The sequence below is a fragment of the Odocoileus virginianus genome, chromosome 10, assembly GCF_023699985.2.
Source record: "Odocoileus virginianus isolate 20LAN1187 ecotype Illinois chromosome 10, Ovbor_1.2, whole genome shotgun sequence".
Taxonomy (NCBI): Eukaryota; Metazoa; Chordata; class Mammalia; order Artiodactyla; family Cervidae; genus Odocoileus; species Odocoileus virginianus.
Window position 1 is genome coordinate 46910576 of NC_069683.1, and position 14605 is coordinate 46925180.

General features: G+C 46.0%; 1 protein-coding gene across 5 annotated transcripts in view; it reads right to left on the reverse strand.

The window, feature by feature from the left end:
• Nucleotides 1-12010, reverse strand: part of KMT2A (lysine methyltransferase 2A) — an 80342-nt gene extending 68332 nt beyond the window's left edge. For 3 of the 5 annotated variants that reach the window (XM_070473509.1, XM_070473510.1, XM_070473508.1), the window contains exons 1-2: nucleotides 11564-12010; nucleotides 9370-9468 (exon numbers count right to left, since the gene is read on the reverse strand). In XM_070473509.1, coding sequence (XP_070329610.1) covers nucleotides 9370-9468; nucleotides 11564-11995 — 531 coding nt within the window. In that variant the 5' untranslated portion in view covers nucleotides 11996-12010. The remainder of the gene's footprint in view (nucleotides 1-9369; nucleotides 9469-11563) is intronic. The other 2 variants (XM_070473511.1, XM_020886686.2) reach the window with 1 other exon arrangement.
• Nucleotides 12011-14605: the final 2595 nt, after the last annotated feature.

Genomic DNA, 14605 nt, shown 5'->3' on the forward strand with positions numbered 1-14605 from the left:
ACTGAAAATGGATATAAAAGCTATAAATATTTGTTTCCTATATTGAGACCAGAACTACTATCTCCCCTGGTTTCTCCTGATTTTAAGATTTCCCCCTTAGTTCTATTTACCAAGTTTTTATTCTCCTATAAAATCACTATAAAATCATTTCATGAAGACCTTTCTCTAGAGCTTGCTACTGAAAGTTAATTATTGCCATAAACTGACAATTCAAATAAAATACTTCTCAGGGAGCCAGTGAGACCCTAGGACCCCTTGGGGAATATTAAAATGTATAGAACATGATCCACACCCTCCAGGATCTGAATTAAAAAAAAAATACTGATTCAGAGAGTGAGGAAGTTAGCTTGAGAAGTCATTTTACACATATGTAAGACTGTACTTTAAAATTCACCTCCAAAAAAATAAAATAAAATTTACCTCCAGAGAAGATCATAAAATTATTTCAGTAATCTTTTCACCATCATTATCATGAAAATTATCATTAGCAGCAAGTTCTTTACACAACTATCCTTTGCTTCAATTTAAACCTATTTTTCTCTTATTTGGGCATCAGTGGAGCTGGAAAACAGCTGGTTACCATTCCTAATAATGGATCCATTCATGTTTTTTTGAAGAGTTATTAAGTTGCCTCTTAACCTTTCATTCTCTCAACCTCTCCTCACAGGACTGACTTCCAACCATATAATCATCTTTTGAGTCTCCTCGGAACGGTCTCCAAGGTCTCCTCATCCCTTCTAAGTTGAGGAACCTAGAAATGGAAACAACATTCCAGTAAGGGGGTGACCAGTGCCAGCATTATCTCTATAAAAGATGATACCACCCCATCCGGATTCCTCGACATCACTTCTAAAGCCCCGACCACTACTTTTACAAAAGTGTCCTTTGATGGCTCTTAGGCTTTCTTCTGCTGTACTTAAGTTAGCTTCAGAATTATCCTGCTAATAGTCTTGAACAACATAATACCTTAGGCAATATATCCTTACAAAGTATTTCTAGAAGTTGTATGTATAACAAATTTTCAATTCAACATTCACTGGTCACCTTCTAAATGAAAAGTCACCATTGTAAACAACATAAAACAAAAACAATGACTCAGAAATGGTCCATGTCTTAAGGAAATCATAATCTAATGGGGGAAAGACAATCAAAAGTATGTACAACAGAAAGTATCCTGGAGTGAATTCTTTAAGGTTAGGATAAAGAACAGTAAGACAACAAAAAAGGAAAAGCTGAATTTCAGATAGTAGTGGTATCTTGAAAGCTTCACGAAGAGTGGGATCTGAACTGTGCCATGAGAGATGAATAAGTCAGAGGCAGGTCAAGATGGGAAAACACTTTAAGGCAAAGGAGAGGCATTAGCAAAGGTATAAAGGCAGGTACACACACACTGTGGAGAACATCTAACAAACAGGTAGTTCAATATGGCTGAAGCATGTTAAGTGAAAATGTGTGTTCAGGAGATAATGTTCAAAATGTAGGCCAGCTAGATTATGAAGGGCTGGGAATTTTAAATCTTATTTTACATTCAGTGAGAAGTCAAAGAGTTTTAGGAATAAAGTGACAGAAGCAGATCTGTATTTAAGAAAACCACTGGCAACACTGTATATACAGTGAAAAGGAAAGCAGAGAGACCAGTTAGGAGATTATGATTATAATCCATGCAAAGGTAATGGAAATTTAAAGTAGGATGATAAAAACAGAAAAACAGGGACAGATTAAAGAAACACTACAAAAGTATCACAGACAAGCCCCAGAAATTGACTGGATGGGGTGGGAAGAGAAAGAGACAGAAGGTAGCACAGTGCAAAAAGCATAAATGAGCCTTCAAATAGTTACAGGTCTGGATTTGAATTCTAGCTCCATCACTTACGGGCTTCCCTGGTGTCTTGGCTAGTAAAGAATCCACCTGCAATGTGGGAGACCTGGGTTCAATCCCGTTGTTGGGAAGATCCCCTGGAGAAGGGTAAGACTACCCACTCCAGTATTCTGGCCTGGAGAATTCCATGGACTGTATAGTACATGGGGTCGCAAAGAGTCGGACATGACTGAGCGATTTTCACTATCTATCACTTACTAGCCACAAGACTTAAGGAAATCTATTTAACATGTCTGTAAGTTGGTTTTTTCATCTGTTTAAAAAAAAGCAGTATATCAGGTATTTTAGCAAAACTATTTTTAATTGAGATAAAACTATATTTTTCCTCCTTAAGCATACTATCCTCTACTAACTATTCTTAAAGCTTAATTTATTTTTTGACTATTCTACTTGTGGTTATTTTTATGTCTCAAGTTTAAGTTCCAGCCTACAACTTAGCGTTTCTTCTGTAAATTGTAGTTGCATTGATCTCCACAGGCCTAAACTTACTCTCCTTAAGCTGAAACTTGAGAACAAATGTCAAACAGTTACCAAGTATAGACTAATGAATCTGAACCTGGGGGCCAAGCACCCTGAAGAGCCTCAGAGCTGTTTCAGGAAATCACCATGTACTCATACTCAAAAAGATAAGGAACACCAGTTATAGAGACCAAGAGTAGCAACCCCAATATGGCTGCCTAGGCCTGATAATTATGCAACTCGTGAAGGCACTGCCTTCCTTGGTTACCTACCTGCCTATTTACTGTCTTGTTTTTTTTCCTCACTTTTTGCCTTATCTCTAATTATATTCTAATTAGATACCAATGGTACCCACTGTTGGCAAGATGTGTGGCTGGCTTCAGTTTGGTTCCACCTAGCTTAGTGATGAACCTGACACCTATACCAAAAGCAAGAACATTCTTAAGTCAAGATTATAGCACTCAAATAGATATATATGTACACACATATATATGTATACCTCAAAGTAATAAGAACCTGTTATCTCGGTGGGAAAAGAAGCACTCCTGTCCTTTAAATCTGAGTCTTAATAATAATTAAAGATTTCTATGTACCAGGCAAAGTGCTAAATACTTTGCATGCATAATAATTTCAAGTAAGCCTCACAATAATCTTATGAAGCACAATTAGCACTACTTTACACATGAAGAAACGGAAGCCTGGAGAGGTTAGGAAAGTTTTCCAAAGTCACTCAGCTGCTGAAAGGCTAAGGCAAGTTCTGAGCCCCGCCAGCCTAAATCCAGAGCTCATGTCCGAACAGCTCCTAATTAGGGGAGAGTGAAAAAGTGGGCTTAAAGTTCAACATTCAGAAAACTAAGATCATGGCATCTGGTCCCATCACTTCATGGCAAATAGATGGGGAAACAGTGTCAGACTTTATTTTTGGGGGCTCCAAAATCACTGCAGATGGTGACTGCAGTCTTGAAATTAAAAGACCCTTACTCCTTGGAAGGAAAGTTATGACCAACCTAGACAGCATATTAAAAAGCAGAGACATTACTTTGCCAACAAAGGTCCGTCTAGTCAAGGCTATGGTTTTTCCAGTGGTCATGTATGGATGTGAGACTTGGACTGTAAAGAAAGCTGAGCGCTGAAGAATTGATGCTTTTGAACTTGGTGTTGGAGAAGACTCTTGAGAGTCCCTTGGACTGCAAGATTCAACTGGTCCATCCTAAAGATCAGTCCTGGGTGTTCATTGGAAGGACTGATGCTGAAGCTGAAACTGCAATACTTTGGCCACCTCATGCGAAGAGCTGACTCACTGGAAAAGACCCTGATGCTGGGAGGGATTGGGGGCTGGAGGAGAAGGGGACAACAGAGGATGAGATGGTTGGATGGCATCACCGCCTTGATGGACATGAGTTTGAGTAAACTCTGGGAGTTGATGATGGACAGGGAGGCCTGGCGTGCTGCGACTCATGGGGTTGCAAAGAGTCGGACACGACTAAGTGACTGAACTGAACTGAACTGTGCTACACTATCTCATACTATTACAGATTAGATAATGAGATTCTACCTTTCCTTTGTAAAGGTATTTATACATGCATGAATAAAAAATCCTTGCTGGAGAGATTACAAAAGGATTTCCTCATTAACTAAGCTTTAAGAGATGCTATCCACATGGTTTTACTGCTTATAATTAAAGGCAATAATCTAGGGACAATGTTGCATGTTTGTGTTTGATCTAAAAAATCAGTCAATATTCATGGATGGACAGAGGTTGGATACAAGCATGTGCAAATATTTATTCCTCGAGGTGTAGATATTTATTACAGATAACTACTGTATTGTGTGATTAACCACTCCCCAGTTTTTAGAACTGAGAGTACAAAGGAGAGCTTCATTAAAAAAGTTCCTCTAAAAACACTCCTTACAAGTAATATTATTCCCCTAATTCAAGACAGAAAGCCACAGTTACTTTGATGCTGTGAAATGAGAATGAAACAATGATGCTTCAGCGAAGTGTGGATCATAAGGGCTGGATCTCTCTGAAACAGTCAAAATGTTAGAAAGGTTCATAGCTCTTACTGATGAAAGGCACCAAAACGTCTACACTCAAATATTCCAACCAAACACAAAAAAAGAAATGCAAGAAAACAGATAGAATTTATGGGGAAAAAACTCCAACTCCAGAAATAAATGCCAGTTGAATAGATCCTACCTACTGGTTCCACACAAGGCACTGCTGTAGTGATAATTAAAGGTAAAACAGCTGGGGAAATCCCTTCAGTCTATTTGTCAAATAGAAAAACAACTACTCATTTCAAAGAAAGGGGAATTTTCATACACAGCACAGAAAACTGCCAACTAACTCTTACATTTATATCTTCAACTGTTTCCTTAAAACTAAAACACATTAGAATAATTATATTCAACATCTAAAAACTTAAACCAAGCTTGGCCTCTAAGAAGTTTCATACTAAGCTTACAAGAGGATTTATATCATCCAAAACAACTACAATAAAATTCTTCTTTCAAATATCTTGGTTTTTAGAAGCAAATGTCTGGCAGTGCCTCCAGCCTTCTCGTGGTTGGCTTCCCCTGGAGGTAACCTGACAAGGTAGAAAGCTCATTGAAATATTTAACAGTGGTGGTATGGATTTCTTTGGATAGGTCAAGACAAGCAGCTCATCCTTTTTAAAAACATAAAGAACCATTTTATGGAATGTCATTCCCTCAGTCCAAGTATCTCTGTACTTCCTCAGGGATTTCTCTGAGAACTTATTGAGGGGGAAAATGAAAAGGCCAACAAAAGGACCCCTTTTCTCTCCCTATTCCCAACATAATCCACCTCAGCCACAGGGCCAGTTACATCCACACTGTCATAAATGCCAGCAATTAGAGAATTAGGCCATAAAACCACCCACTCAGGTATAAGAGCACAGGCCTCCAGCTTTATTTCATGCATGCCATAAAGATCCCGGACTTCCTTCTTTCAGGTCTTCTTCACAACCAAGGAAATGACAATAACAACAAAAAAGCAGCCTTTTGTCCATCTTATGCTGATGTGATCAATGAAACCATCTGGATCCAGGTGAAGGATTCAAGATTACTTTTTCTTAATAAAGACTGCAGTTCCTCTAACATGCCACATAATAAAGGACTGTATTGTGAGCACTTAGACAGTGGGAACTAGAGTAAAACTACATTTTCCAGAAAAATTACTTTCCCTTATTCTGAAACTACTCTAGAAGCCTAGCCAATTCCTTATCTTCTCAAGAAATACTGGAGACTTACAAGAGTATTCTTAATTAACTCAACAATTTCGAGACCCTCCGGAAATCTTTTCTAATCAAAAAAGTTAATTCAAATATCAAAGTTAACTCCATGTTTTAAAATCTGATACAGTGGGCTTCCCTGGTAGTCCAGTGGTTAAGACTCAGGAGCTCCCAATGCAGGGGGTCTGGCTTCAATCCCTGGTCAGGGAACTAGATCCCACTAGCAACTAAAAATCCCATGTGCTGCAACTAAGACCCAGAGCAGCCAAATAAATAAATAAAAATAAGTATTTAAAAAAAAAACTGATACAATTTAATCGATCATTTCATTTGATTGATCATCTTCAAAACCACAGAAAGCCCAAGTCCATGATTTGCTCCATAAGATTTTGTTCAACAAGCTTTAAACCAGTGTAGATAAGACCCAAACAAATACTTTTAATAGTAAACTCTTTAGCTTCCTCCTTCCCGCTAGTGCCTACAGGGTTAAGAATCTGACTTAAATGTAGGTATCACATGTCAACACTCATTAGTAATTTAACCTTTCTTAATTCCTGAAAAAAACATATGTAAACAAAAGAAGGTCCCATCCCAGCAATCCAAGAATAAATTCCTCCCAAAGTAGTGACAGTCACAAAGCTTCCCCCAGTCTCACAGGTCTCTGTCGCTGGGCTCTCCACCTTGGCAGAGGAAGAATGGAAAGAGACAAGATGTTCACAAAAGGCCTGACTGAAGGCCTTCAGTTAAGTGCTAGAAGGAAGCTGAAGTTCTGTGCCAACACTAGTGGAATGTGGGCAGGCACAAAGAGATCTTAATTAGGAGACCTACAATTAAAACAGTGAGTCTCCAAAGGGGAGAGAGGCAGTGCAGTCTGTTATGCCTCACAGCAAGCACAGCAGTGTTACCACCCCCTTTAGCCACAGGGCGAGGAAGGCAGTGGGCAGTGAGTCCTGCACAGCTGCTCTGCAGAAGGCCAGATACCAGGTGAGCAGAAAGGGGAGGGGAGTCAGGATGAGTGTTTTCTCAGCTTCCAATCAAGATCAATCACTATTTTGTGACCCAACAATTTCCTACAAGAGCAAGTGCCTTAAGATAATTAGATGGAAAGCAAAGCTGGAGACAGTGATATGCCTTTCAGTGAGAGATGAAGAAAAGCTCTAAAGATTGCATTTGGGTTGCTCAGTAAAAACCAGAGTATGTTTCTGAGCCTATTAACAACTACTCCCTGCAATATGGGTACCATCACTTTGGACTTATAAATACATTAGTGTCTTGGATTTTTTTTCCATTTAAAAGCTCATACACCTAAAGGAATATACCACCTAGACTGAAAATAACTTCTTTTCGGACAGTCAAGAATCAACAATATTGAAAACATAGAAACAAATTTAGCCAAACAAGAGGGCGTCTAAATACCAGATAATGAGTTATACTCAAAATTGTATCTTCACTTTTCTTATAAATGAAATTGGTCAACTTCAGCTAAGAACTTTTCCCACAGAGTTCTTACATTTTGTCCACACAAAGAAAACTTTCCTACCGAGTTCAAATTTCTCTTCCCAATAATAATGGCAGTTAAATGGGCTAATGTACACTCTGATATTAAAAATTACCAAACAGGTTCACTGACTCTGACTCTTTAAAAAAATTAAGAATTAAGTTCTGATCTGAGCAAATAATTAATATAACAGAAAGGAATGAGAATACTGGAGCAGAAAAGATTCCTGAACTGACATTTGGCCCAACCTTCTCATTTTGCAGATCGAAGTTTCAGGTTAAAAGTGAAATTGTCCAGACTGGTGAGTGAAAGAGATGAGTACGAGGACTCAGGTCATGTCTACCGACTTCCACTCGGAGGGGTTTCTTCTAGCCCACTTGTTCTCTGCTTCACTTTCCTTCTGCCCAGCTCAGGATTAGCTGTGAGGGCAATGAAAGAGCAACTCCCACTCTTGGCACATATACCCAGCGACCATTAAAAAAAAAAAAATCACAGATGCTCTCTCACTCCAGAACTACCATCTTTTCTAATCCCCACTCAAGAGCCCACCTGGGGCTACCTAAACTAAACTGCCATTTCAAGCATAAAGACAAATACATAACAATGTTGTGATTCAGTTTCCATTTATAGCTAATCAAAGTCTGCCATGTTCAATCAGAATGGAAATACTGCTTTTAACCTTTTGTGAAGTGGTATGAACAGTAACTGCAGTATGAAAGTAATAAATAAAGACTACATGCTGATAAGTAGACCATTCAGGGATTCATATTAAAACAGTCCCAATTCTAATCAACAGAGAGGATGCTGAACTATGTATATTTCGATGGCAAAGTAGACTCACATAAATACCACTTGAGACAATCCTCAAAAAGTAGGACCCTGACACCATGCAGGGCAGAGGGAAGGAAAAAAAGCAGACCACTGTGATTTCTTATAGTGCACAATCAAATAAAACTCAAAATAATTCTACTTCATGACTGTCACAAAGAAAGCCCCAACAGGAGACCAGCAACACCTATGCAGATTTTTTAAAAAAATAATCCCATCTGACAGAATTTGGTCATGAAGAACTCTTACACGTAGTTATTACTCAGAGAGAGATTCAATCCCAAGGGAAGTTCAGAATGTGTGGCAGTAAGGGACAAACCTTCTGCAGCTAAAGGAGCTGAAGGAGGGAACTGACCTGGAAGTTCTGTCATCTTTCAACCACTTGAACTTAGCAGTTCAATAAGTACACTTTTGTTATGGAGAAATCATAGTCATTATTCACTTAAAGCAAACCAGAATATAAAGAGGCCAGAATCATTCTGGATCACAAACTATGCCTTCATGAACCAGACAAGGCTTGATACAGATCTGGGAGCAACTTCTGAGAAACAATCTTTAGAACTCCGTGTTAGCCCAGGGAAACCCTAAACCTCCTTTTTGGAACTTTTATCATTGATTTGTAAGACTCTCTAACAAAACGCTTGGTTTCTACACTGAGTACAACCAGGTCCAAGGATGTAATCACTACGGTTTAGTACTAAACCATACATGAGTGAGTACTCATGAACATATACCATTAACCCATCCTAGATTAACTCAAACTACCACATGAAAGGCTTACCAATGGAACTACAGTTCATTCTAGCCGAATTCAGAAAAAATACTGAAGTTTAACCTAAGGAATCAACCACTCTTCTCATACTGAAGTAGCAACTACTGTTCACGCAAAAAAAAAGTCTTAAAAAAAGTGTCAATATGCTCTTAGTTGAAATTACTGCAACTCCTTGACAGGCTTTATACTACATACTAATGCTAAACAAAATAACGCCAGTGGATAAGAAAATGTTAGCACCTGATTAAAACTTTAAAGGTGATTTGTCAAAGAACAACAGATAAAATATTCTGGTGCCCAGACATTAGGTCCCTGAATCCAGGTGGCTCTCTTTCTAACCAGTCTCTTGAAAAGCTATGATTGGAAGCTGTCAGCATAAAACTTTGCTTTTGAATGTGATAACAACATTTGGAATGTGAATAAGTACTTGGTCCTTCAATACAAAATATACAAGCATGCTAAACAAGAAGAAAATGCTTCTCAAGATCCCCTTAAAAATAGACTAACTTCTCCTAATAGAGACGTTCTTATTATACTCAAGTATACATGGGCTAAAATTCTACATATAACCAGGCAAGTCTCAGTTTTGAAAATAAGCAGGTAAATGAAATGTCAGTAAGTCTATTTTTTTTTTTTTTTTGCTGCTGTATCTTTTAAAAAAGCAAAATCAACTCACATTTAAGCACCAACTCCATGCAAGTAACCTGAACGGTTCAGTCTTTTTGTCATGTATGAGGCCTTTGGTTCTCCAACTACATGGGATCTGTGTTGTTAGCTTAAAAAATACAGAATTGGCCTTTCAAAAAAAAATAATAATCTACAGCAACCAATAAATAGTCTCAAACAACCCTGCTGACTGCAGCTGCCTTCTGAAGGCTGGGAAAAGGAGGTGGAGAGAGAGCAGAGAGAGGCAGGGAAGAGGGACGCTGCAGCTAGCTACAGAGCAAGGAACACGCCCCCATCATGTCCTCCTTGCTCTGTCAGAAGGCGGGTTGTTGTCAGTCTCCTCATCATGCTGCCTTAGAAACGATTTAAAAAAGGAGGCAGGAAGACTAACAACTAAAAAATGCCAGCTCCTTGAAAGGAGGGGCCAGGGTCCCTGGGATCTCCTCCCTCCCCTTCTTCCCAGGATCCTTCCGTAGATCTAAAGGGGTGCGGGGCACAATAGGGGACCAGGGGTTTGCCCAGGATATTTTGTGTGCACCAACGGCAGAGCACGCAGGAAACGGCTGGTTGTTATCTTTCCCTTTCTGTTTCAATCAAGAGCACTCCAGAGCAGCAACCCCCTACCCACTCGGCTTCAGCCCCAAGCAGCTGCTCTTCCTCCTTCTAGCATCCCCCCAAGCCATTCTGTCCCATCCCCTCCAATTCAAACTCCCCCTTCTGCATCCAATGGAAAACAAATGCGCAACGCCACTGGCTGAACCTGAACTCAACTTCCCTTCCCAGGGCAACTTTCCTTTTGGCTGAAGGGGGCCAAATAATGCCTATCAAAGCCTCCCCATTCTCCTCCCGGTACTAATAGGGAAGGAGCAAAGCTCGAGACCCTTCATCCTCCCTGGGTCCCCCTTAAAACAAATCAGAGAGAGAGCCCTAACTCCTTCTAAGGAATAACTTTGCTTCATAAGCTCTTCATAACCCTCTTTTTCTCCACCAGAAGCAGCCACCAGTAAAACTGTCCCTTATCTACTCTCCTCACCCCAACCCTGCTTCCCCCACCCCTTCCAAGCCCCAGGATTGGCCTAGGAAAAGGTGGATCAATAATGAAATGACGGAGAAAAGGAGAAGGGCGGGAGGGAGCTAGGGCTGGAGACTGCGTGCTCTCAGGCACAGTGGGTGGGGTAGGAGAGCAGCAGCTGCTTCCCCTGGGAGGATGCTGCCCAAGTCCCCCACAAACACCTCCCCTCACGGGGGCCCCCTTCCCCAGAGCTGGAGGGGAAAGCCTGCCTCCTCTCCAGGGGAAATGGTGGAGAGCTGCTCTTCTCTGAGCCCGAGGGACAGTGGACTATTTTCCCCCGCAAAGATGACACTAATCCTTCATTCTAAAGGAGGGATAGGGGAGTGAAGTAGTGTAAGCCCCTGCTACCCGGAGGCTAGAAACTGCAGCTCTGTAAGATGGGGGGAAACAGACTGCTGTACGAAGAGATCACCGTTATCTTCAGAGGGAAAGGAGGCGAAGGGAGAAAGGTGGAGAGGAAAGTAGCTTTTTCCTGGTGGGGTAGGGCGGGATGACGGGAGGACCTCTCTGCTGGGGGTGCAGGGTGGGGGCGCGGGTGGAGGTGAGGGAAGGGGGAGTGGCTGCTGGTGTAGGGACCTGGTCCGGGGACCGGGCGAGGGTTCACCAGGTCTTCGGAAGCAAGGTGCTGGAAGGGACACCGATCCCCAAGGGTGGGAGAAGAACGTGGCTTTGGATGGGGCCATCACCCGAGAGATGCCCGAGAGGAAAACTGCCCCAGGAGTAAAACATCTGCCCAGAGAGGGAGGCGGGGATGTGGCGGGATCAAGTCTCTAGGAAGGGAGGGAGGGAGGAATCTTGCTCGGATGAGGTAATCTGTGAAAGGGAGGAGGGGTTCAGTCCCGGGATGGGAAACCCGGGAGAGGGGTCTGTGCCAAAGGATTTGGGGAAGGGTCAGGGCAAGGAGGGTCGGGGGCAAAGGCCCTCGGCCAGATGGGTCCGAACCCCGGGGTGGGGGCGCCTGGGGGTCTGCACCCCGGTATGGGGGACCCGAGATGGGAGGGCCGTCTGCCCCGGGTCAGGGACCCCGGGATGGTCCCCGAATTGGGATGCTCCACAATCCCGGATGGGGGAGGGGAGGGGGGCTCCGCAGAGGGTCGAGACCCCGGACCTGGGGGGTTCCTCGCCCCCTTACCTCTCCGCTGCCGCCTCCCCCGCCGCTCTCCCCAAACACGGCCCGGAACCGGCGCAGGTTGGTGCCGATGGCGGCCGAGACCTGCAGCGCCGCGTCGAAGCCCGGGCCCACCCGGAGCAGGGCCGGCCCGGAGGAGGCTGAGGACGATGACGAAGACGAAGACGAGGCGGACGACGAGGAGGCTGCTGAGGCGGCGGCCGCTCCCCCTGGAACCCCGGCCCCGCCGCTTCCCGCCGCCGCCGCCGCGGCCGCCACAGCCGGGGGGGAGGGGGGCGCCCCGGGGCCGCCGCCGCCGACCGGGGGCCCGGGGGGAAGCAGCAGGGCCGGGACGCGTTGCCGCGGGGCGCCCCCTAGGCCCCGGCGCCCCCCGCCGCCGCCGCCCCCGGTGGTCCCGGGTCGGGCGGGGAAGCGCCACCGACAGCTGTGCGCCATGTTCGCCCCGTGAAGTGAAGCAGCGAGAGGGAGAGGCGACAACACAGGGGGGCGGGGAGGCGGAGGGGGGGGCCACGGGCCCCGGAACCTGCCTGGGCCGCCCGGCGCCGCCCGGCCGCCAGCAGGCCGCCGCCGCTATGCCGAGCGCCGGGCCGCGCCAACCAGCCCGGCGAGCTGTATAGCGGGTTTAGGCCCGCCCTGCCGACGCCGGGCCGCCGCTACGCCATCCCGAGGCCCGGGCCGAAGCCTGCCGCCCGCCCGCCCGCCCCGCAACCTGGATAACTGCGTGCCCCGCCCTCCGGGAGCGGCAGACTCGGGAGAAGGCGGGGGGGAGGAAGCCCAGGAGCCCGACGCGGAGCGCGGGTTCCGGGGAGAGGGGGAGGGGCGAGGGCTACGGGGAGGATGGAGGCGGAGGGAGCCCCGCCGCTCGCAGCCTCGAGAGCCGGGAGGCCGATTACACACGTTCCCGGGATGCGCTGGGAATCGAACCGCCCTGGAGAGCCGCTTCCAGTCTAACGCGGCTGCCGGGTCGGGGACGAGTGCGCCTTCTCCGCCTCGAGGCACGGATGCGAGATGGGTTAGCCCGGATTTAATGCTTCTAGAATAAAAGAGCCCTTATTGTGCTACAGGCAAGACGGAATTGTTACCCAGTTTACTCTATGCAAAATAGGAAGGCCCTCAATGAATGCGCTTTAAAAATAAAAAAAATTTTTTAAAGCCCCTCCCATTTTCATGCTGGAGCTCTCTCCAAAATGCGTACACCGAGTGGTTCGGGCTCCGGCCACCTCCTCTTCCTACTGTGCACTCGGGGTTGGGGAACGTCTGGTTTGGGGGCCCTTCTGCAGAGAGTTGGACTGTTTCTCCGGCCCGGGCACTGGGGCCCCGGCGTGCTCCGCTAACGAGGCGGCGTTACCACGAAGCTGAAACTGGGTGGCTAACGGGGCCTGGAGGAAAGAGGCGGGCAAAAGCGCCCCCGCCCCTTCTTCCTCCGTTCTCTGCCTGCCGCTGCATGCAAAGCAGACCCTAATATATGCACGCGGAGGGAGGGGGGCTCGCGAGCACGTTTCTGATTAAGAGAGGGGGAGGAGAAGAGCGTTGAGCATTATGATACACTGGGTGGAAAGGGGCCCGCCGGCGGCGAGCTCTGTGCGCGGGGTTAGTGGGCAGAGGGGGGAGGGGGAAGGAGGAGGGTTAGGGCGGGGGGTGCATATCCACCCCGTTTACTTTATTGCGGGAAAGAGGGGAGGGCGCCTCAAGCTAGGCGTTAGAAGCCTGCGAGGCTGGGAAAGCACAGAAGGGAGGGAGGGGTTTGTACTGGGAGAACTTGCGTTGGCTGAGGCTGGGGGATCGATACACAGCCTGCAGGCCTCGGGGCAGCCTCCATCACCCCCCCACCCCCAACTCCCCGGCCGAGGTGGAGTTCGCTGGAAGGTCACGCAGCCTTCCTGGACTCCCGCACCCGTACGGCGCCGGGCCAGTAATATAACAGCCTGGGGCGGCGAATTTGGGGAGGAGGGGGAGGGTCGTGGTGTGCAGGTTGCAATCAGCTCTGGCCCTCTGGAGGGTGCTCTGCACGCCTCCAGAGAAGGTCCACGGCCTCCTGGTGCTGAAAACCTACGTCCCTCCACCCGCGAAACGTTTGTGCTGAGCGAACGATGGGGTGGGGGGCTAGAGGAGCGGAGAAAGGGAGGAGACATAGGCAAGCTTCAACTCCCCCAACTCGTCCCGGATCGATCGTGGTTCCAACCGCGCAGGATGGAGCCCAGATGGTTTGCAAAGCGCACACTCACACAGAGCGCACACACAGAACCAGATTCCGTTGTTACATCGCGTGGTTTACTAGGTGCAAAAAGGGTGGGAGTAGGGGAAGAGTCTCTTAAACTGCAGCCCCAGGACTCTGCTAAGGACATAGACACCCCATTGTGGACGGTTTCTCCATTGCAATGTATTTAGCGTTAGGCGCTGGGGGTTTTGCTTCAGTGTCGCTGCTCTGATCAGTTACAGATTGGCGACCACGTGGATTCCCGCAAGCATCCTGATTTGTTCCCCCTCTCACTCTCTCTCGCTTATTTTTCTTTTGTATTTGCCGCCCCCCCCCTTTCTTTAATATGCATAACGGTCTACAGAGGTAATAGGCAGGGGACTGAGTGACAGGCTTTACAAAACTGTGTCAACAGGATTTCTTCCCGTCCTCCACCCCTGAGAATACATAAACCTGCTGGGTTCTGAGTAACCTCTTCATTTCAAGCATACTTCTTGGGGCACAGGTAGGAGGTCTTCAGGTTCAGTGGGGACAGCAGGAAGGAAGAGTGTCCCTGAAGATTGTGTGAAGTCCTCAGACTCAAGCCTCCAAGTAGAAAACTCCTTGATAAAATCATCTGATTTGTCTCTTTGCCTCCTGACTAGTCCAAAAGGAGCAAGAGCAAGTCAGAATTTGGTTTATTGTTGGAGCTCTTAAGGCAGAAAGAATAACATATCTGTCGAGTGCTTTCTGTGAGCCTGAGTGCTTTATGCACGTTCAGTTCTCACCAACCCTCCAAGATAATTCTGATTTTATGAATGGGGAAACTGGTGTATTGTCCAAAATCACAGGGCTAGTAAATAAGTGCA